The sequence below is a fragment of the Ovis aries genome, chromosome 14 (assembly GCF_016772045.2).
Source record: "Ovis aries strain OAR_USU_Benz2616 breed Rambouillet chromosome 14, ARS-UI_Ramb_v3.0, whole genome shotgun sequence".
NCBI classification, from domain to species: domain Eukaryota; kingdom Metazoa; phylum Chordata; class Mammalia; order Artiodactyla; family Bovidae; genus Ovis; species Ovis aries.
Genome location: NC_056067.1, coordinates 12,931,605 through 12,955,820, shown reverse-complemented (window position 1 = coordinate 12,955,820; position 24,216 = coordinate 12,931,605). Strand labels below are relative to the sequence as shown.

Genomic DNA, 24,216 nt, shown 5'->3' with positions numbered 1-24,216 from the left:
AGACATTACATCTTAGGGTAAGGGGTCATTACAAAAAATTTTCCTTTAAAACGGCACTGGTCCTGGCAAGTCTGAGTCTCTCTGCAGAGAAAACACGCTCCATCAAGTGTCCATGGGGAGAAAAGACACGACTGACCATCAGGACATGGTATAAACACTGGGTGAAACAGCACAGACCACCTGGCCTTCCTCTGGGGACAGAGACCCCTGGGGCCTCCCCAACCCTGGCTGGAGAGCAGGTGTCGGGGCCATTCTGTGTCCCCAACACACCATGACACTTCTGAGAGTTACAAGGGCCCACACTGCAGGTGTTGTCCACAGCCATCCCAGGCAAACCAACAGGCAGCCACTGGACGCTGGCCCGTCCATGAATGCCCTTCCCCAATCCCACGTGCCCCAAAAAGCACTGCCCCTTCCCCAGGGGGCAGATGGGGGACCCGCAGACAAGGCAGAACCCTGGCCGGGGCCCCTACTCCTGAGCAGCTCCCCCCCCCGCCGCCTCTTCCGCACTCAGCGGGAGGCAGCAGGTGGCCCAGAGACCCTTGGTAAAGGTCCCAGCTCTCATCAAGCACAGACAGGTGTCACCACCACCACCACAAGACCTCTCCGCAGCCCCTCGTGGGAAAGGACAGCAACACCAGCAGGATGGACGGATGCAGCCACTCCGGCCGGGGCTTCCACTCGTCTCCGCGGCTTGATGGTGCCCGGGACCAAGCACAGGCACCCCGATCAAAGGCAGGGACACCCCCACATCGGCCCACACGTTCCCAAGTCTCTGATTCCAACAGTACCTGAACTACTGCACATCCCACTACAGTTAGGCTCTAAACAGAAGAAAACCAAGAGGCACAATAAAAGATACAGGCTTGACTGGAAAGTCTGATACTCTCAAGTGAAATTTATAAAAAGCTATCTCTGAAGAAAGACAATCTCTCAAGCCTAGCCAGATGGAACAGGAAAAGAGAAGAAACACACGTCCAGCTTCAAAGCCTGGCGGGCCACTTCCAAAGCAGAGATGCCCAGCTCATGCCACGAAGAGGCTGTGAGGACGGCCCAGCTGCTCGGAAAAGGCCGTGTCTCGTCCAGGTCTGACTAGCGTCCCACCCTGAATGCCGAGGGCACAGCCTGGGGAGGGGGCTCTCACCATCGCACTTTGTTGCAGGTCTGAGTGGCGCCGAGGGGTGAGCCAGCCACCATGGGCACCTGGATGGGGCTGTGCTGCTTGTTGGTAACCAGGTCCAGCTTCTCTTCCAGGGATTTACACGTGGCCTCCAGAGCCTGCAGCTTGGCTTCAATGCTATCCAATCGCAAGCAGATTGTCTGGTTAATGGAATACAGGAATGACTGCAAGAGAAAAACAGAAGAGCTTCAGGAAGGGCCTCTGGAAGTCCAGGCAGACAGTTCCAAGAACACCGAGCAGCTCTCTCCCACACTCGGCTGCATCTGTCCCCACAGGACGAGCCCGGCACTCCAGCTCCACTTGTGAGCAGCAGCGTCTCAGGAAACAAGCTGGACCCTGTCCACTCATAGCATGACTGACTCTGCTGGGAGCAGCTGCAACTCTCAGTTACACTGAGATCCACAGAACACAGAACCTAAGTGAGCTTTATGACGTGAGTTTATTAATCAGTAAACCTACACGTAAAACTAGTCAAATGCATCTATGAAAACAGATTACACCCAACATAAGAGCCCAGAAACCTGCCTGCTCCCGGGACACCCACCGCCCCAAGGTGAGGGGTGGTGCCGCAGCTCCCGCGTGTAGAGCGGCACAGCTGCCACCTAGTGGCTGTTCGAAGAGCCGCCGCACCTTCCAGCGCTGTCACCCAAGTCCCGCCTGGGACCAAGGACCGGCTCAAACACCAGGTGGGAAGCTGCCGCCTCCCCCAGCAGCCACTCCTGCCGTGGGTCAACAGGGACACGGAGCGACGTGGGGTGTGCCCCTGCTGGCCTCGCAGCTGACACAGGGACGAGGCTGCCAGGCGGGAGCCAGCCCGTGATGGCTCAGCTCAGCTCAGCAGAGAGGCAGTGTCCAAGGCTCCTCTGATGTAAGCATCGTGACAACCACTCACCGGTAGCCGAAGTCCCAAGGTCAAATCACTAATGACCCCCCTATTTTTTACAATTTGAAGACATCAACCGTGCGGCTCCCCAATTCTCTAAACAGTAAAACTTCATCGTCTTAATCCTGAATTAGAAATGATTCCGCCTGGAGTTTGGATGAACATCAGTTATTACATACCAGTAACACAACTTCACAAATCAATAAAGCAAAGAAAGGCCGAGAATAGCACTTTTAAATAAGTCTTCTAGATACAAGTGAGATTAACCAAGAATCATCCAAATCTATCCTTTTAGCAGAGCTCTGGCAACCTGGCGAGCACACTTTCCCAAGGACGTGAGGGCAGGTTCCAGCTGCAGCCCGAGGCCCTGCTCACCGGCCAGGGACGCGGCAGGACCGCTCTCACTTGACCTTGTCCACGTCTGACTGGTATGCTATTCACCACACAAGCCTCTTCTGCGATGAGATTCTCACTGCATTTTATTTTTAACTATATAATGTAGGGTTACTGAACCAGTGGTCCTCTATACATTTATCTGAAATAGAATTTTAAGCGGATGTGTCTTCACCCACTAGGTTAAGGTCATGCTGCTTCTCCATGTTAACAAGATGACCCAGACGTTTTTACACAGAAGGCCCAGGTAAACAGAGAATACAGCTGTACAGCACAGGGAACTTTACTCAATACTCCATAATGAGCTGTACGGAAAAAGAATCTAAAAAAAAGTGGATACATGTATGTGTACGCTTTGCTGTACAGCAGAAACAAACACAATATTGCATAAATCAGCTAAAAGTTCCTTGGGTTTTCCTCTGCACTACAATCCTAACTTCTCACAGGAGCTGGCGTTCATCTCTGTGGCTCTGCAAACAGCAGACCCAACAAATTAAGCCAAGAAACAGCGATCGCCCACTGACTGAGCCAGTGGTTTCCAAGGCCCCATCTAGCAAATCGTAGAGTTTAGGTACCCTAAACAACAGACACACAAGTGCTTCATCACTGGGGGAATGGTGTGCATTCCCTCCGAGCATGCGAGGTCCATGGGTCTGTGTAGGAAGAGGCCACAGTCCTGGTTTATTCCCTGTGAGTCTTCAAGGGGAAACATTCATGGCTGTTCGCGCCTTGTGGGGGATTGAACAGTGACTCAGAGAAACGATATGTCCACATCCTCAGCCTGAGGACCTGTAAATGAAGTCTTTCTTGGAAACAGGATCTGGGCAGATGTAATCAAGATAAGATGAGGTCATCCTAGATGAGGGTGGCCCTGTCCTTGTAAGAAGCAGAAAAGCAACGGAGACTTGGAGGAGGCCATTGAAGATGGAGGTGGAGACTGGAGGGACATGGCCTCGAGCCCACAGATGCCTGGGCCCCCCCGGAGCTGGAAGAGGCAGGAGGGACCCTTCCTCGGAGCCTCTGAAGGGAACTCAGCCCTGGGGAAATCCTGATTTCAGACTTCTGACTTCCAGAACCGTGAGAAAGTAAATTGGTATTGATTTAAGCTCCTCCTCACCCCAAATTGTGAAAATGTTACGGCAGCACCATGTCAGATATAAAAAGCCACATATATTAATACTCTCACCTTTATAGAAGGGTCCTGGCAATTGATCTCTAGTCGCTGGCGTTTCAAAGCTGGTTCATCTTCATCTGTCACTACATGATTCTCCAATACAACTGAAAATCAGAGACAAAAAACACTTCAGTACTAAAGGTTTAACAGAGCTGTTTCATGTTAAGACAGTAAACCATTCCAACACCTTAAACATAAAGGTGTCACCTAAGGTTAAATGAGAATTAGCACAACCTGTTTCATATTTTACTATTTACAGATTTAACTTAAAATTATCAGTCAGGCAGAAAATAGGCTCTCTCCTTAATCTCAAGAAAAACTGAGATATTGGATAAATTATCTCCCTAATGTGCCAATGAGTTGATACTAACACTGAGACTGCAGGCTTCTTACTCAAGGCTCTATCCAGCTACCCTTTGCGACAGAAACCAATTGCTAATAACGACTTCTTCCCAACTTTAAAATAAGGTCTTGTCAGCCAGCCACCTCATTCCAAAAGCAAAACCACTCTCAGAATACTACATCTTCTCAAGTGTTGGTCATCCAACTAGTCTCAAATGTAACACACTAAGTTTCAGGGAAAGCCACTCCCCCGAAGTGTGTCTGAAATGGAGGTCTCCCACCAGCACCTTCCCAGGGGGCTTCACGACTTCTCCACTGATAAGTCACTTGGCCCAGGTTCAGGGCTGACACAATATGGTCCCAATCCTGATGTCTTTACATCTATACTTACCAGGTGATTTGTCTCAAAACTCTAAAATGTAAAGATACTGAACAGACCTGAGACACTAGCAGGAACCCTTCAGGAGTCCCAGGGAGAGCACTAAGCTGCTCTCCAGAGGTGGAGTTACACCTAAAGCTCTACCTGACAGAGACCAGCCACAGGCCCGCAAGGCCAGAAGCAACCTGCTTGCCAGAGGGCTCTGCGCCTCGTATTGTGCCTTCACACCTCACACGCCTCCGTAAGATATGCAGGAACAAGCTCTCACTTAATTAAGTTAAGAGAAAGGAAAAATCCAAGCCTACACGTGTTGTGGTAGCAACACAGGTTCTTAAACCTTCGCTGAAGCCTGATTACTCCCACTGGAAGCTGGTGATTAAAACAGGACTGGGAGGATGAAAAGGCTCTGGAAACCACTAATCTAATCCTTTTAATTTGCTGACATCAAGTCCAGAGAAGTTAAGTGACTTGACCAGGGACACAGCAGGTTTCCTCTTCCTTGGCAGAGTGAAGCACCTCAAGGTGACAAGCTGGGGGCAGCAAAGCACATGAGGACAAGGAGACAAGCCTGCGGTGGCAAAAGGGGCACACACCTCGGTTCCACTTTCTACGAGCCGTGGGGCTCCTAGTTCATTCTCTTCTTTGTCCTTGAGTTTTACAATTCTGCATGCACTTCTTTTGAAATTAAACAAAAAAACTCAATGTTCATTTTAAAGCCATCACGGTCACCTGGAATGGCAGACCCAACAAAGGTTACCATCGTGTCTGTGTATGCAGATGGGCAAATAGACTGGCTACGGGGTACACACACAGTCACAGGAACCTAACTGAGCACGCTGATTTCAACAGGAAACCAAGAAAACATGGAAGGATGCATACGCCAAAAACTCAAACGCAGTTCTCTTGCTAGAGTTATGGGAAACTTCTACTTCTAGTTGCTTGACAGTATTTTTTAATTTTACAAAGTTTACATTTTAGAGATGAAAAAAATATTTATCAGTCTTAAACTCCCTCCAGACGTAAATGTGGGGGTACAACACAGTGCCTGCTGGTGCAGAGGGGGCCCTGGGGTCAGAGATGGCAGGTCCCCTGTCCTCAGAGAGCCCTCCCTGCACACAGTAGGTACCCATTACACAGCCATGAGCTGTAGTTAGCAGCCATTTAAGGAAGCTACATGGAACAAAACCAGGATCAAAAATGACTCCTCTAATCCTTCTCTGGACTGAAATCTACACAGGGAGAAAAAAAATTTTTTTTAAACAGAGGGAGAATTTACTTGGGAAGTAAACTGTTAAAATTTTAGTAGTTTCTAAAAACACTTAAAATTTATATAACTGGACCATTTTTCTTTTATTATTGTATTGCAGTGTGAGTGCTTTCTAAAGAAACTGTCTACCCAACAAAATGTGACCAACTGTTATTAAAACTGTGATGCCTGGAGACAGTGCTGCTGTGTTTTCGGTTCACTGGTATATGAGGAGAGCAACAAATGAGGTCAAGGCTTCACATTCTCGCTCCAAACAAACCAGTTCGCCTTTTACAGAGAAATCTGGGGTTAACAGCTAACTTCAGATGCCCTGACTTTGCTCAAGGATCTGCCAAGTTTTTGACTGTTTCAGTTACCAGGTGACAGTACTTCTTATAAACAATTCAGAAGCAAAATTAGGGAAAAAAAACAGACTCAGTTCAGTCGCTCAGTCGTGTCCGACTCTTTGCGACTCCATGAATCACAGCACACCAGGCCTCCCTGTCCATCACCCAAAAAACTGACTAAAGAGTAGCATTTCTGAAGGAGTACCTCCATATCTTCATGATTGCTTGTTAAAACCTAAAATTACATGCGCTGCCCATCGTCCATACATAACTAATTTCCCAACTAAGCTTCTTCAACTAAGAGATCATACAAGATAGACATCGTCACACTTTGAGATCCCTGAAAATCTTCTCTTCTGTAGGGAAAACAGGCAGCATTTCGATACTGCTATTCCACGAAGAGGGCTTCCCAGGTACTCAGTGGTAAAGAGCGTGCACACCAATGCCGGAGACTCGGGTTCAAGCCCTGGGTCGGGAAGATCCCCTGGAGAAGGAAACGGCAACCCACTCCAGGACTCTTGCCTGGAAAATCCACAGACGGAGGAGCCTGGCAGGCTATAATCCACGTCCAACAAAAGAGCCGGACATGACTTAATGACTAAACAATTCCACGAAGAATAACCGGGCAACCAAAACAATTTCTGTGATTTAATTATGTATGCTTATTGTTTTAAACTTAACAGACATATTAAACACATAAAACTTTATGGAAAAGAAAAGAACGCTAAGAAACCTTTTTACAAAATAAAAGTGCTGACAAAGTGTTTCATAAAGTTCTTGAAATCAAGAGTTCCCCTTATAAAGGGTCTAGTATCTAGTTAAGATTCCAAAGTAGCTGAGCGCCTTGACCGTCACTAAGGAAGATCACCAGCACTGGCGAAAGTGCAGGAAAAAGTCCTCTCTCAGAATAAGCGCGTAGTGTTTCTGGGACGCCCATCAACATCGTATCAAAACTCTGAATAAACACAGCAGCTCTGCTTCTGGGAACTCACCCTACAAAAATATTAATATCTGCCACGATACACAGCAAGACCTTTACTGCAGGGTGTACACGGAAGAAAAACAGTGCAAACCATGCGAACGCCGTTTCCAGGGAAGAAGCGGATGCAGGCGGGAGCAGCATGCACGGGACACCTCGAAGGCGTGCACACACGCGACAGATGCTCTGCAGCTGCAGAAGAGGCGCGGACGGGACCATGGGGACTTGGGGGGTGCTGAGGGACCACGGAGACGGGCGTGGGGCTGACGGGCTCACGTGCTCTGAGGATGCCCTCATGTTTCTCTTGCTTTACTGAAGGAAAGGAAGGGAAGCTTGTGGAAGATCCTTTGGGTTTTTCCCCCAGACTGCCCTCAACTCTGTACCTGGGTGGCCGGGACTCAGCTCCTCGACGGCGATCTGCACCACGTCAGCCAGGTCCTGTTCTGACATCATCCAGGACGCGAGCAGAGTGGCCGGTGGTTGAGCCGGAATCAGACTCGTGTAGGACGACGTTCCTGCCACCTAGAAACAAGAGCAAGACAGCCAAGCGGGAGATGAACGACCGTGATCTTGAAATGATGGAAACTTAGGCCATGCTCTGCGTCCACAGGTTCACCAGGAGCCTGTGGACATGTCCAGTATGAGGCTCTTCTTGCCTCAAACCATCAAAATGTCCCTTGTTACTAGACGAGCCCCTACCCAGCCAGCCCCTGCCCATACCCCCTCCCAAGTCACCTTCCTAAGACAGCCTCAACACGTCACCCCCAAGCCAGATGTCCCCAGACCCTCTTCCTGCCCACAGAACACGTCCTGTCCCTCACCTGCCCCTACCAGCTCTCAGCTCCACTACATACACCACACTCCAAAAATCATGGCAAACACACCTCCAGATCCTACCCAAGCAGACCTGTCCATCAAAGCTGTCCCCTTGCTGGTTCCCACTCCTCACACGCCCTCCCCTCAGGCAGGCAGAGCAGAGGGCCAGTGCCTGGGAGGACTGACCGCAGCACCAGCACCCTGCCCGGGCCGGGGCCTGCCCCACCGCTGTCACCCCGAGACAGCATCGCGTGTGCAACACAGTCCATTCCTTTTTTCCTGCCCTGAAACTCTCCGATTAGGCCCGGACACACCTTTCCCTAAAGAGAAACGAGGCCATGCCACTCCAGATACAACCCACTGACACAGGTCTAAATGAGGTACTTGCACACTGGGTGCCTGGAGGTCAGGAACCAATGCCACTGGAATACTTGTATCATCCTACACTTTGTATTTTAATCACCTGTAAGTAAACGCTTATGACACAAGCAATCTATCCTGCCCAGCTAGACTTCTCGTTCCCTAGGGCGGACACTGAGCACCCAACTCTCCAGGACAGCATCACTCCCCGCCCCCGCCACACACACACACACACACACACACACACACACACAAACACCACACACACACACCACACAACACACAACACACACAGACACACACACAACACACAACATAACACACACAGACACGCACACACAGACACACACACCACACAACACACACCACACACAGACACACACACCACACACACCACATACCACAGACACACACACACAACAACACACATAGACACACACACACAGACACACAGCCCTGAGGCAAGTCTACCCTGACTCCAGGCAGGAGTAGCCAAATCAAGAGTCTTAGGTCATCCACTTCCAACCAGGAGTCTACTGACAGCTCCTTTAAGTGGCCAAGTTCCAACAGGCATAAAATTAAATTCATAGGTTCCACACATGTTCTTAAACCCTATTAATTCTGATTTAAACTCTATAGCTTAAATGGCAGCAGCTCCAGAATTTCTTAGGCACAACCATTTGTAGGAGGAGGATGCATTCAATTTGCTTTTTTCAAGAAATATGCTATATGTGCACAGACTATCTCTGGGGTATAAAGATAAAAGGAAATTCTATTTGCTTTTACCATGTACACGTATCACCTTCTCAAAAAGTACTTTTTAAAATGATCAGACAACTAAATACTGAGGCATCTGTCACAGGGAAACCGTCACTCCGACCCCCTCGTGCATACCGCTGCTGCCTCACCAGCAGCCCCAGGCCTCAAAGGAACAAGCTGGGAGACCTGGCGGGCCCACCAGGGTCTGTCTCCCTGAACCTGTGTCCCCTGAAAGGGATTTCTAAGCAGATTAACTGGTCAGCACGAACACCAAAGCCACTCATGCTGTCGACTCGGTCAGGGATGCACTGAGCCCCCTTCAAGCAGGCAGTGGTCCTCAATTAGGTAACACCCTCTCACCTCAGTCTTTGAACTGATGGGTTTAAAATGTTTTAGGGTCACACACTGCTTTCAGAATCAATTTTTTTTTTAAATTACAGATCCTCTTCCAAGAAAAAAGCACAGACACTGCCAAGTTCCTGAAACTCACAGTCACATCACAGAGACAGCTGGTAGCCAACCAGTACCTGCTTCTCCACTACACTCAGTGCTGTAGGAATGCGAATTCAAAGGGCACGTGGCCACCTCCTGTAGCGCGCCACGGCCACGTGACCGCCCCCGGCCACTGGAGCGTGAGCGAGCCAGTGCAGGGGCAGCCCCTAGACCCTTTCCGCGTGCCCTCCCGCTGCTGCCTCCCTGACCACTTGCCTCCAGGACTTTCCTGATCTGAAGGAAAATTGCCAGTCACCTGCTCTAAAAACAACATATTCTGGAATCTGTGGCATGCAGCCAGGCTTAACCTCTGAGATCCACCCTGAAGCTCATTCACGATGGCCTGGTGCCTCAGGTCCCAGGTTAAATACCTGTCTCTCACAAAGAGCTAGTGGAAAGTGTTCACGTGCCAGATTTGAGCCTTCCCTGGTTTCTGGGGGCTCTCTGAGTGGCTTAACACTCCAAATTAACCATAAAATGCTGAACCCGACCCTCATCCAAATGAGGACACCACACATGATCCAGGGTGTTTACTCAAAATGATTCTGCTGCCAGGATAGAGTCATTTAAAATTCTGCTAACTGTGATGGTTTCAAAAAAAAAAAAAAAAAAAAAACTACGGCAACAAGCCCAAGAAAACTGGAACAGAACAATGCATGCAGTTGCCATTTTGGCAAATTAAATTTGCCATTTCTCAGAAGTCCTGGAGATAGTCCAGTCTTAATATCATAAAGCAGCTGGACTGTGATTAATGTTCAATAACGTCTCTAATGGCAACGAGAAGAGAGCATCCTCCAGGGTGCACACCAGCCAAGTCAACAGCCCAGCGCTCAGTCACCAGGGACTGTACAGTAAGTGACGTGAGCACCACAGCCATCCATGTGGATGGGACGGTCTCCAGAGCATAACACTAACAGAAAAAAAGGATCAAAGGAAAACCACAGGTATGTACAGTCATGCGTCTGTCTGTGTGAATGCACACGAGATGCTCTGGGATGACACATATTGAACCAAAGCAACCCACGAGGGAAGAAGGGCAGGTAATACCAGCTGACCTTCAACCTTTATCCTCTGGACTGCTGAGCCTGCTACAAGCACATACTATTTATTGTGCTTATTACACTGGAAATAGTTTCTCTAAAACAAAGCAGTAACTACACAGATGAAGCCAACCACATCAAATCTGGATAAAAACAAGGGCGCGTTCTTCCACCCTGCCTCAAATCCCCCTCCCGGCCTGCACGCATGTGCCTCTGCAGCCATGACCGCTGGTGCCCCTGCCCCTGCCCTGCGGGCACTCCTCCTCCCAGGCTAGGAGGTCAGGCTCTCTCTCCCTCCAGCTTGGCCCTGGGCCTCTTCTCACTGGCGCTGAAACACCGTCTCCCTGCCCACAGCACACAATCAACTTCACCTCCAACCTGTCCTGGAACTTTGCATCCTCGTGCCAAATGGCCTCCGGGCCATCTCCTCTGGGTCTCTAGTCTCAGTGTGAAGAGGCCAAACTGAACCCGCCCCTGCCAACACCTCCAGACTGCCCACCCATGCGTGGTTCTCCTCCTCTCATCGGACCTGCAGGCAGAACTTCCCGCTGCCCTCGTTCCGGCCTCACCAGCGCATATCTGGACCCACATGCTGGCCCTCCCTGGGTCTCCCTGCTCTGCCTTCGCCCAGAATCGCCACCAGTACCTGTTTAAAGGCTATGGGTCACGTGAAAGCCCATCTCAGCGTCCCTGTCTGCTCAAAGCCCAACAAAGGTTTCCTGCTCATTCAAGGTGTGTGCCTGGCACCAGCTAGGCTCCCTCTGTGCCCGCAGGCTCCACCCGAGGTTCCTCACTCTGCCATCTGAGGAGGCTGCCCCAGCCGAGTGGGCACACACCAGCCCAGCCCTCACCCTCCACTGTCTGCCTATCCTTCTGCCCAGTCACACCCCACCCGCCGCGCCTACCAGCAGCACCCATCTCCCAGCTGCCCGTTCCTGCTTCATCACAAAGCCCTGCCATCTAACCTGCAACACCGGCGAGGCATCCGTCTGGTTTGGCATCTGTCTCCCCTGCTGAAGACAAGCTCCTCTGGGCAGGAACCTCACCACCCCGCTCAGTGCCCCGATGGGGCCTGGCCCGCCATGTACATCAGTGTGGTGGGGCTGCGGGGGAGCCCTGGGGAGACACCCCGCTGCCCACCCAGCACAAAACTCTGGAGGGCGGCATGTCTGCTGACAAACCATGCAGTAAGGTCTGCAGAGTTCTCGGCATTAGGCTCTCATTCCAATGACTGAAGTGTAACTAAGTCACAGACCTGTTTAGCTATAACAGTGAATTGCACACGAACGACATGTTAGGTTTCAGAGTGGAAATACAAGCTGCTCGCGGGTTGTCAACAATAGACAGGAGCAGTTGTTCGTTAGCAGAAACACAGAATGGTACATTTAGTTTCAATTTTTCTAGTTTTTAAATATTTTGGACACCTGTATAAAATAAAACATCAAGGCCACTGAAACAGGGAAAAAAAGAAGAGCTACTGTCATTGAACACGTGACTGAGCGTCAGGCGTAAAGGTGAGAAAAGGCAAGTCTTCAGCCCAGCAGCACTTGCCACGTGACAAAAAGGCATCAAGAAAAAGCAGCCAGGCAGAGCCTGCTGCGTCCACCCTGGGTTTCCCCAGTCACCACGAGAACTACATCACACAGTCATCCCAACAGGGACATCACAACATCTGGGGTTTTTAGGGCAGACACTGTGCAGAGCTGTTTCTCCCACTGGTCCCTAACAAGTACCTGCGGACCCTGTCCGTAGGAGGCTACATCTGGGGAGGCGCGCAAGGCAGCTGCTGTGACCCCTGGGTGGTGACCTGGCCCTGCTCCACCAGAACCGTTTCCCAGCCATCAGCTCCCTGCAGAACAACCGTGAAGAGACACGGCCCGCATGCCCTGAAGTCACAGGTGGAAGTGGGGTACCCTTGGCGAGGCCCTGGAGTCGCCATGCCAGTCCGACCTCCCTTTACAGATGCCAAATACTTGGACAACAATCCTCAGAGGTCCAAGAGTGTCCCTGATGAGTATAAGAGACAGAAGACCCCAAAGACAAGTCTTGGAGAGGAGGAGTCGTGGGATCCGCCAGCCCCAGGCTCGACAGCGAGCCCACCCCCAGGTCCCAGTCCCCCAGCCACTGTCCCACCTTGGCACCAGCTCTGCTCTGCCCACCTGAGCAGCAAGGCCAAGTTCACATGCCATGAAGACCGGAGCAACAACCTCCATCTCCTCCAGAAAGTGGCCCAGTGGTGCCCAGTTAAAAACCTCAAGCTCAGAAATAGGGCCCCTCCAAGAGAATAAAGACCATTCCACTCAGTCAGACCTGTCTGAATACAGATGTAGTAATAAAAATTAATTAAAAACCAGAATGAAGTAAGCAAAGAAATCAACTCTTATTAAACCAAAACATGTGAAGAAGACTCAGCTTTGGCAGGGGGAAGACGCAAAGGAGAAGTAGGGAAGAAAGAGAAAATGTGACTATAAACGACCAGTCGGGTACTAGGTCATCAGGAAGAAGCACTGATTCACAGGAACATCCAGGCCACACTAGCTCTTCAAAATAGGCCCTCTAGAGATGTTTAAGTTTGAAATTAGAAGAAGGTCAAACTAGCCTCAGACAGCAGGTCCTTCCCCCTACAATTATATTTTATTAAACTGGCCACTTCTAGTCACACTTCCCAAAATGGATAAACCTCCTCAAATACAAACCACTAATGCAAGAAAGGAAGCGGCCGGCTTTAAGCTGCTCCCACAGCACCACTGTCCTCGGTCAAGACGCACTGCTCTCAGCAGGCCCTCCCCTCTGAAAGCTGGTGAGCTCGTGCTCATGGACGTGTGTCTAACAACATCCCCATCTCAGAGATTAGAACAGAAAATGTGTGAACACTTTATTCATCTAAAAATTACAAAAATCAATACAATACATTTTAACACAAAAAACTTTTTTTTTAAACCAAAAATTACTAGAGTTTCCAAAATAATAAAAGCAAAACCTTAGCAAGAAGAGAGACCCAGTTTTGCATTTCTACAAATTTCTTCGATGTCAGACTTACTGGAAAACAACTAGGTTCTCCCATCTGTTGCTGCAGAGAAAGAGCCGGCCCCACCAGAGGCGCAGCTGGGAGAGGGTGGTGCACCTGAGCAGCGTGTTCAGGTAGCTGCAGAAACGCTCTGTAATCAACCCCAACACACTCATCAAGGGCTTTATTTCTCCCTGAAGGCAAGCTGCAGCGAGGAATCTAAAACCTTACTGGTGAACTTTTCTTTATGTTATTACTTCAAAATCCACTGATCTGTCTTGCACTTGAAATGGACACTGACCCAGGTCTGATTTGGTCATCTGGAAAATACTGGCTCACTGAGTTAGGCAGATCTTCCAAATGTTGTTTATGACAGATTATCTAACGCATCACATTCCTTAGTATCAGCACTGATCTCATCAGAAAAGTCTTGACATATTAGGAAGCTGCAGGCTCATAGTGGCAGACAAAGCTTTCCGAAATTCCAGTTCCACTTGGAAGCGCAAATGTTACCACTGGCAGTAGGCTTAGCTGCTTTCCTTGCAGTCACAGGCTAACTGGCTATTTAGTAAGAAATACTGGTAACATGTCAACTAGTCTGTTCCAGTGGTCCATGAAAAAGAGCGGCCGGTGCAGCTAACAACCCAGGCAGAAGGGCCTGTCCTCCAAGCAACTTTCCAACTCCAAAACACAGAAGCACTCTCCACACACACCCTGTTTTGTTACAGAGTACTGAAAGGGGCTCTACTCAGGGTTGAGACTGAACAAAATGAATGATTTTTATTGCTTCATCAAGGACATTCTTAGGTGAGAATGGCTTTTCCGAATTGCACAGCAGTGAAGAATCCCTGCAGCTCGGCGACTTGGTCTAAATGTCAGCAAAAAAAGGCAAATGACCTCTTGACAATCATTATGAAAACTACTCTCACAGCTGGGAAGGTCTCCAGGACATCCCCAGGGTTCTGGGGCCCACACTCTGTCAACTACTGCCTTCAGGAATTACAGCTCTAAAAAGAAAGCCTAAGAACCACACACACGTTACAGTGAATTTCAGGTAATGTCTGCTATAAAATAGAAACCATAAAAGCAATTAAAAGCAACTCTTACTTGATTCACTAACTGCCAACAATAAATGTAAATACACCACAGAAGTCTACACATATCTTGCAATAAAAGCTTTGGCTTCTACATACGTAATGCCCTAAAATTTTAATTCTTCCCTGGTAGCTACTGAACAGCTTACACTGTGAAGTATTACTCTGATAACATAAAATATGACATCAGCCAAAGATGCAGGACTGTATCAACATACCGAATCTGTAGGCTTAAGCACCTGAACCTCATGACTTTTTTCAACAGTAAACCCTACAGCACTGCAGGAGCTGCAGGTGGTTGAATCCGAGGATGTAGAGGCATGGATATGGACAGCCTACTGCAAGCTACACTCTGATTTTCCACTACATGGAGGCTGGCTCCCCAACCGCACATTGTTTAAGGGTCAACCACACTTTGATAAATACAAGGATCCACCACTGAACAGAAGCAGCCCCCCAAAATAACCCTTACCCGAGCCAACAGGACTATATATACTAGTGAGTGACCTCAGAGAACTTCTCATAAACCTAGCAAATGCCCCCAAGTAAGGTACTGTTTTTCTCTGGGTCCACAACTCTAGCACTTCACAATCCCACCACATCTGCATGTGCAACCAGTGGCCTGTGGAGACCTTAGAAACAGCCTGGCATTCTGCCTCTTACCTCTACTCACAGTCTCCCCTCCCTCTCTCAAACAGAGCAGCAGGTGGAAATGATTCAAGGCGATTTCTGTCAACAATAAACATGCAAACTTTTGATGCCAGTAAATTTGCAGATTCTAAGGAGTATGGTGCCTAATTTGTGATCATACTGGCCAGGGCAAATATTCTTGGGGAAAATATATCCGAAGTTACTAAAGAACTTTGCTAAAAAAGAAAAAAAAAAAAAAAAAGGACATAACGGGACATCCCTGGTGGTCCAGTTAAGGCTGTGCACTCCCAGTCAAGGGGCACAGGTTCTACCCCCAGTTGGGGAAATAAGATCCCACGGGCTGCACTGTGCAGCCAACAAAAAAAGGAGTGGACATTACTGGGATAATTAACAAAAAGCAAAATCTGAACTAGACCTGTTGTTTAGGTAACACAGCTGCATCGATGAGGCTCCTAATTTTGAAAACCGTTGCTGTTGTTCAGTCACTAAGTCGTGCCCAACATCAGCTTCAGCATCAGTCTTTCCAAAGAATATTCAGAGTTGATTTCCTTCAGGGCTGACTGGCTTGATCTCCACGCACTCCAAGAAACTCTCGAGAGTCTTCTCCAGCACCACGACTCAAAGCATCAATTCTTTGGCGCTCAGCCTTCTTTATGGTCCAACTCTCACATTTGTACATGACTACTGGAAAAACCATAGCTTTGACTATACAGACCTTTGTCGGCCAAGTGATTTTTTGTTTTTTTTTAATTCGCTGTCTAGGTTTATCATAGTTTTTCTTCCGAGAGGTGTCTTAATTTCGTGGCTGAAGTCACCATCCGCAGTGACTCTGGAGCTCAAGAAAACAAAATCTGTCACTGTTTCCACTCTTTCCCCTTCTATTTGCCATGAAGTGATGGGATCGGATGCCATGATCTTAGTATTTTGAATGCTGAGTTTTCAACCAGCTCTTTCACTCTCCTCTTTCACCCTCATCAAGAGGCTCCTTAGTTCTTCACTTTCTGCCATTAGAGTAGTATCATCAGCATATCTGAGGTTATTGATATTTCTCTCGGCAATCTTGATTCCAGCTTGTTGATTCATCCAGCCCAGCATTTCACACGATGTACCCTGCATATAAGTTCCATAAGCAGGGTGACAATATACAGCCTTGATGCACTCCTTTCCCAATTTTGAACCATTCTGTTGTTTCATGTCTGGTTCTAACTATCGCTTCTTGACCTGCATACAGGTTTTTCAGGAGACAGGTTAGGTGGTCTGGTACTCCTATCTCTTTAAGAATTCTCCACAGTTTGTTGTGATCCACACAGTCTAAAGCTTTAATGTAGTCAATGAAACAAAAGTAGATGTTTTTCTGGAATTCCCTTTCTTTCTCTATGATCCAATGAATGTTGGCAATTTGATCTGTCTCCTCTGCCTTTTATAAACCCAGCCTGTATATCTGGAATTTCTCAGTTCATGTAGTGTGGAGAATTTTGAGCATTATCTTGCTAGATGTGAAATGAGCACCAACGCAGAGTAGTCAGAATTCTTTGGCATTGCTCTTCTTTGGGATTGGAATGAAAACTGACCTTCTCCAGTCCTGTGGCCACTGATGAGTTTCCCAAATTTGCTGGCATATTGAGTGCAGCACTTTAACAGCATCATCTTTTAGGATTTGAAATAGCTCAGCTGGAATTTCATCACCTCCACTAGCTTTGTTCATAGTGATGCTTCCTAAGGCTCACTTGACTTTGCACTCAGGATGTCTAACCTCCAATGTGATTACCCAGGTCATTAAGACATTTTTTATATAGTTCTTGTGTATTCTCACCCCCTCTTCTTAATCTCTTCTGCTTCTGTTAGGTCCTTGCCATTTCTGTCCTTTACTGTGCCCATCCTCGCATGAAATGTTCCCTTGGTATCTCTAGTTTTCTTGAGATCTCCAGTCTTTTCCATCCTACTGTTTTTCCTGTATTTCTTTGCATTGTTCATTTAAGGACTTCTTATCTCTCCTTGCTATTCTCTGGAACTCTGCATTCAGATGCCTCTATCTTTCCCTTTCTCCCTTGCCTTTCGCTTCTCGTCTTTCCTCGGCTATTTGTAAGGCTTCCTCAGACAACCATTTTGCCTTGTTGCACTTCTTTTTCTTTGGGATGGTTTCGTATCTGCTTCCTGTACAACGTTACATACTTCTGTCCATAGTTCTTCAGGCACTCTATCAGATCTAATCCCTTGAATCTATTTGTCACTTCCACTGTATTTGAGTTAGGTCATACCTAACTCAAGGCATCTGAGTTAGGTCATACCTAACTCAAGGCATCTGAGTTAGGTCATATCCGAATGGCCTAGTGGTTTTCCCTACTTCAATTTAAGCCTGAATTTTGCAATAAGGAGCTCATGATCTGAGCCACAGTCAGCTCCAGGTCTTGTTTTTACTGACCATATAGAGCTTCTCCATCTTCGGTTCCAAAGAACATAATCAATCTGATTTTGGTACTGACCATCTGGTGATGTCTATGTGTAGTCGCTCTTGGGTTTTTGGAAAAGGGTGTTAACTATGACCAGCACGTTCTCTTGATAGGACTCTGTTAACCTTGAACACTGTACTGTGGTTATATAAGAGAATGTCCTTGTTTGCAGGAAACAACCACTTAAATGTTTAAGGTTAATGGGACATTATAGCTTAAACTGTTTTGGGAAAAAAAGAAAAACACTCACACACAAACACAGAAGAGTTGCAGAGAAGAGAAAGGATAGGGCAAACATAAAGTAGTAGCATCTGAGGCCCTCAGAGAAGACTACATCAGAATCATTTGTACTATTCTTACAGCTTTCAAGCCTGAAAAAAATCCAAACCCAGTTCCTATGAAGAGTTGCTAAGGCCTTTTTTTTTTTTAAGAACAGTGCTAAGGACAGAAAGATGCATTCTCATCTGACACCAATTATACTTGAACAGGGCTGCCTCTGACTTTCCTCTCCATGTAGATTTTTCCAAAATAAAACCTCCAGGCCCTCCAAGTCAATGGTGACGGGCACAGCTGCTGGAGGAGTGGCCTGTGCAGAGAGGGGCCCAGCGGGAGCACCCTTCACCATCAGCTCGGTGTTGCTGGCTCCCCACCTGGACATTTTCCACTTGCATTAGCACGGTGTCTGGAGTCACAGACCACAGTCTGAGAGGCAGGCCCCCACCAGCAGTTAGTTTTTGTAGAAAAGTTTTATTGGAAAACAGCCACGTCTACTTTGGCTTCTACAAAGGCAGAGGTGAGCGGTTGGGATAGACCCCAAAGCCAGAACTGTTTACTCATCCAGTCCCTTACAGAAAGTTTGTGGACTTCTCTGGAGCAGAGCGTTTAACATCAGCAGTGGCACCTCTAGACTCTTGAAACTGCCTGGAGACTGAGACGGGGTATAAACAAACAGGAACTTTTACTGAGAAGCAGAAAAATGATGGTGGCCTCCTGAGGGTGCTCCACCCTGAGCTGACTCTGCCTGCTTCACCTACTACTGGCTGGAAGGAGCGATTTCTGCTTCAGCTTACAGCACATCTACAGAAATCCCAAGGAGGCAAAGCAGGCTTCCTGAGCTCTTGAATGATCCCAGGAGAAGCAGGGAGGACCAGTGAAACCAGGGGACTGGAGTGTTTTACTGACACTTGGCATGGAGGGCGCCCAGGCAACACTCTGCTTTCATCCTCCTGTACCCCTTCAGCCTCTGCTCTCCTAACACAGTAGGACTGCACTTTATACACATCTGAATTACACAGACTTAAATCACACAAGTTTAAAATAATGTAAAAAATATTAAAGCCCTTTTTCTTTCAACAAAAAAAAGTGTTGTTAGTTGAATCCCACAAACCTTAAAAAAATCCATCAAGTGTTTCATTTCAAAACCAGAAGGCCACATCACATAACTACAAACTGTGTTTGCACCTCTTCGCTGGTGAACAGGACACCTAGCCTTCTAGGACGGATTCAGTCAAAATGGTGGTTGGAGAGGTCGTGAATTACGCGGTGTGTTTGCGGAAGATCCCAGCAGAGAAGGCAGCTTGCCACAGCACCTGATCCTGAGGTCCACCCTGGCTCCAGCCGTGAGCACTTCCAGGACGGTGTAGCAGCAGGCAGTCCCGTCCTGCAGCCCACCTGCCAGTGCAACCACAGGGTGTACCTGGCGGTGACAGCTGGCACCCAGCCTGAGTTGTCCCCGCTCCATCCAGGAAGATCAAGGTGCCCGGGGCTCTTGCCACACTCAAGGGACACACAGTTCACACCAACAAGGAAATACCAGCACCAAGTTTTCCCTGCCAGTTTATCCAAACCCACTGCTACTTTAGAAAGGTGTAATTCTGCTTCAAGTTATTTGATGACTTTCCATCGTGAAGAGGAAGGAAAAATCACTAGAGACCAGAAGCGGCATTCTTTGCAGCACACAATGTAAATCTTTATTACAAAAGGTTTGTCAGTACAGGGCTCTGCCCCAAGCCACTCAGCGCAGTCCCCAGCTTCTTGACACCACTCCACCCCCACCCACCCCTCCTACCTGGGCTCTTCCTGCCCACTCAGAGCATTCCCCGCACTCAACTACTCTCAACGCTAACACAGAAGGACTCAGCGCAAGGCAAGTATAGTCACCTTCCACAGACACTCCCCTCACCTCTCTACCTGTTCTCATCTCTTCACTTTCTCTGGCCTTTGCTGATGGATTTCATTCGTCCACCACCTATGTACTGTCAGCAATCCAAACTTATGGGTCACCTGTCTGGGGCAGTGGTCAGCACCATCACCATCCCCCTACCCCAGTATGAGGGTCACTATAAAGACAAGGCCATCTTACTATTCACCCCACCATGAAGGCAGGTGGTCCAAAACATAAAATCAAATTGGACGGTCCTTGACAATGGGTAGATGTGAAAAACACAAAGAATTTAATTCAAAAATGGAATCATTTCAGGTGACTTCCACAATGCTTCGGGTGTGCTATCTGCTTGGGAAATTAAGGTTTCCATCGTGGTTTAATTCAAAAGCATCCACAGGTTTCAAGCAGGGGCAGGCTCTGGGTGGTCATCCCAAGCTCAGCCTCCTCTTAGACATACCCGGAAGACGTACTATCATGGTGAAGGGACGCTTGGCTGGGGCAGCAGGGTGGGGGATGAGACGGGATCAAGAGCACGCCCTCTAGATCTGAAGACAGCCCCATCTTCCCAGGAGGTAGGCCAGGCAGACAGAGCCGACAGAAAGGCAGATGGCATGAGATGAGATGATTAGCTAAAGTTCTCATTTTAAACTGGTTTCACAAACTACACAAAACTGAGAAACCAAAGGGCTGAGAATTCTTAAAAGTACTCTGAAAGGAGGGTTGATGCTAGGAGTCTATTCTTCTGAGCAGTTAAGTGAGCTCCAGGTTCTATCCCCAAATAAGAAGCACGTGTCACTTTTTAAAAGCAACTTGCAACCACAGGACCCAACAGCTGCTGTCCAATTCCTTTGAACACCCATGAACATTTCAGAATAGTTCAGGGCACCTCCAGTGAACAATTCACTATGTGCTTTTGTATTTCTGACCATCAAGTATGTGAAATCAGAGGACACAATAATGATCTTTATCCTCCTCTTGGAAAGGGAGGGCTTTTTACACATTTTTCTAAGACATTCTCAATAAGAACCTTAAAACACATTACCCACAGAACTCCTTTCTTTAAAATAAGAAAATGCTTATTTTTTCCAGATTTAAATAGTTAAAAGTGGTAAAGTCACAGGACATTTTAAAGTCAGTCTGGCATTATGACATCATGTATTTAACTGTACAGCTAAAGTCTTCAGGATTTATAGTGTAGATGAGATCATAAGGGAAAACTAAGGCTAGTAAGCTATAAGAGTGTTATCAATGAGCTGTTTACACAGACTCACCTAGAGCCTGCGCTGCTGCTGTTGTGTCCGACTCTGTGCGACCCCATAGACGGCAGCAGGCTCATTTAGCACCCACCAAACAAGGCTGGTGGGTCTTTCTCTCTTAGCTCCTTGTGGGCCATCGAGCACAGGAGTATTTCTTCAGCAAGTGCATGTACTATACCTGACGATCTGTTAACTTGCAAATTCTGAATCTTTCGCTATCTTTCCACACCTGGAACGTTTCTGAGGCACACTAGTCAAGATTCTGGCGCACGTGCCTCAATTTGGGTTTTCTCATGATTAGACTTCATGTATGCATTTCTGTCTCAATGCATATCGTCAGGGAATGTGATATGATTATGTCTTATCACTGGAGATGCCAGGTTTTCCCACTGTGAGGTTATAATTCTTCCTTTGTAATTTATAAACATTTGGGGAGAGATGTGTAAACATCCCAAATTGAAGAGACTAAAGGAGACATGACAACTAAATGCAGAGTGAGGTCCTGGATTAGATCCTGAAACAGAAAAAGGACATTAGTAGAAAACTGACGAAGTTCAGCAAAGTCCACATTTCAGCTAAAGGTACTGTGACAATGCTAAGTTTCTGATTTTCATGAGAATATCTGATAATGTAAGGCGTCAATGTTAAAAGAGACGTGGGTAAAGGGCACAGGGAAGCTCCTGAACTATTCTTGTGACTTTTCTGTAAAGTTCCTTCAAAAGGGTAAGTTTATAAAGCTGCAGATTGATTCCATACATCTGGACAGGGCTTGAGAGTCCATGTTTCTCACAAATGCCCAGCGATGGCAATGCCTCCACTAGCAAGGCCCTGGCAAACACAACTGGTGTATTTCACTATTCACAGCTTTCGAAGGACAACCAACTAAAATGCATCAAGGTTACACTTCAAGCACAGTAATCACCGCTTGCCTAGAGGCAATCCTTAAACTCTGGCCCAGTGATACAAGACAAGCCCCCTGCAGAGGCTAAAACCACAATCTTTGCTCTAACACCGTCTGTGGTTGGCATTCCCCAGCTAAGCCTGGCACCCTTCCATGGCTCTGGAGCCAGGAGAAAATCCAGTGGGAACACACACCATCCGCCCACAAGTGCAATGCGGAGGAGCCCAAGGGGACCAAGATTTGGCCAGTCATCCCGCTGCCACTGGGCATCCGTTACCACAGTCAATGGGAGGCAAGACAGCAGGGTGATGAGAAGGGATGCTGGAATAGCTACTCACACAGAGCGACTGGCCTCAGAGGTGAACTCTGCTCACCCCATTAAAGTGACTTTTAGTATCATATAATAAATCCATAAGAAAGAACATAAGATGTGCAAGAGATTCTGCAAATTTCTGGCAGACCAGGAGGATTAATGGGGGAAGAGGAAACAGTAACCGGAGCACACAGGAGTGGACACAACAAAGGGGGCCTCCAAGCCTATAAAGGCTAGGACTCCAAACCAGGAGAGGGTGAGGGTTGTGCCTGCACATGGAAGTCAGGTCCCTGTACGAAGAGCTGTACAAGGGCCGTCCCTAGACCAAGTGGAGCAGCCCCCAGTCAAAGGCATCTTCCTTAAGCAGAGAGGCCCAGAGAAAATCTGCCTTCTGGCATTTGAGGTCCCAGCACAACAAAAAGTTCCCCAAAACCCAATAGGAAACCTGCACATTTTCAAAAGCAGTCCCACGGGGGAATTCCCTGGTGGTCCAGAGGTCAGGACACCATGCTTTCACTGCTATGGGCCCAGGTTCAATCCCTGGTTGAGGAACAAAAATTCCATAAGCCACCATGTGAGTGTGACCAAAAAATCAGCCCCCCAAACTCATGAGTTCTCTGCCTGCTTCCTCTGGCCTTAGACAACAATAATTCCAGTATTTGAAGAGTACTTGCCACACAAAGCAAGAAGCCCGTCTTTTTAAAAAGAGGAAAAGAACAGTGACACAACAGAACACAAGAAATCAGAGAACAAAAGGGAACCAAAAAAACCCTTACTAGTATCCCCAAAGTCAAGGAGAAAAATGCATTCATCAAACAATACATTATTATGAAAAAAGAACATTATAAATCCTTAGAAATTAAACTTTGATTGTGGAAATGAAAAATTTTTAAGTAGGACTGGAGGATAAATGTTTCTATCCCAGAAACAAGAATAAGATGACACAGGAAGAAGATAATGACAGAAGATTCAGAGGGTTAATCCAAGATGTCCATCATCAAACTAACAGAAACTCCTAAAACAGAAGAGTAAAAGCAGAGCTGGAGAAGGAAATAGCAACCCACTCCAGTATTCTTGCCTGGAGAGTCCCACGGACAGAGAAGCCTGGTAGGCTACAGTCCGTGGGGCCACAAGAGTCGGACAACTTAGCGACTAAACCACCACCAAAAGCAGAGCAGAAGACATTCTCAAATGACACAAGACTTTCAGATTCCAGAGCTGAAGGACAAGTCCCCAGAGTCAGAAAGCAGTCAGAGTAGGACTCTACACAGTTTTCGGGAATTCCGGAAATGTCTTAATACCAAAGAGGATCCTGAAGAGTTATCCAAAAGGAATAAGGCTACTTGGCAGTAGGTTCTCACTGAAATAAAGGAAGTCAAGATTAAAACACGAGACCTGAACAAACTCAGTTGTATATAGTAAAAAAAAAAATGTCAAGATGATACTGGTGCTGGTCTAAGGAGTAAACAATCCAGATTAGAAAAAGACCACCACAAGGCTGGGGAGAGGGGGATGGTAAGAGAGATTTAGTGCCATCCTTCAGAATCTAAAACAAGGTAAAGTGGGACTTCCCTAGCAGTCCAGTGGTTGAGACTCCATGCTTCCATTGCAGGGGGAACAGGTTCAATCCCCAGAGAACTAAGATCCCACATGCCTCGGGGAATAGTTAAAAAAATAATAAAAGGTAAAGAGTCAACAGGAACAAAAAGTGCAAAGAAAAAGAAAGGCCATCACAAACAACAGAAAAAAGCAAAAACCCGTATAACAGGGGAAATAGACTACCTAGCTGTGAATATCTGCTTAGTTATAAACAATCTGAACTGAACATAGTGATCAGGGGATAGAGGTGAGACGCGATATGAAAAAGTCAGTCATCCTATCTGTTAACAGCAAGTCAGGAATGTATAAAACCAGTAAAGTGCCAGCTTATTATTTATAGCAACGAAGAACTTCCTCATGAAACAGCAAAAATATAAAGTCTTGGAGGAGT

General features: G+C 47.4%; 1 protein-coding gene across 6 annotated transcripts in view; it reads right to left on the bottom strand.

The window, feature by feature from the left end:
- Positions 1-24,216, bottom strand: part of BANP (BTG3 associated nuclear protein) — a 70,653-nt gene that overhangs the window by 45,387 nt on the left and 1,050 nt on the right. For all 6 annotated transcript variants that reach the window (XM_060397901.1, XM_027977723.3, XM_027977725.3 and 3 more), the window contains exons 2-4: positions 7,307-7,445; positions 3,643-3,734; positions 1,145-1,344 (exon numbers count right to left, since the gene is read on the bottom strand). In XM_060397901.1, coding sequence (XP_060253884.1) covers positions 1,145-1,344; positions 3,643-3,734; positions 7,307-7,376 — 362 coding nt within the window. In that variant the 5' untranslated portion in view covers positions 7,377-7,445. The remainder of the gene's footprint in view (positions 1-1,144; positions 1,345-3,642; positions 3,735-7,306; positions 7,446-24,216) is intronic.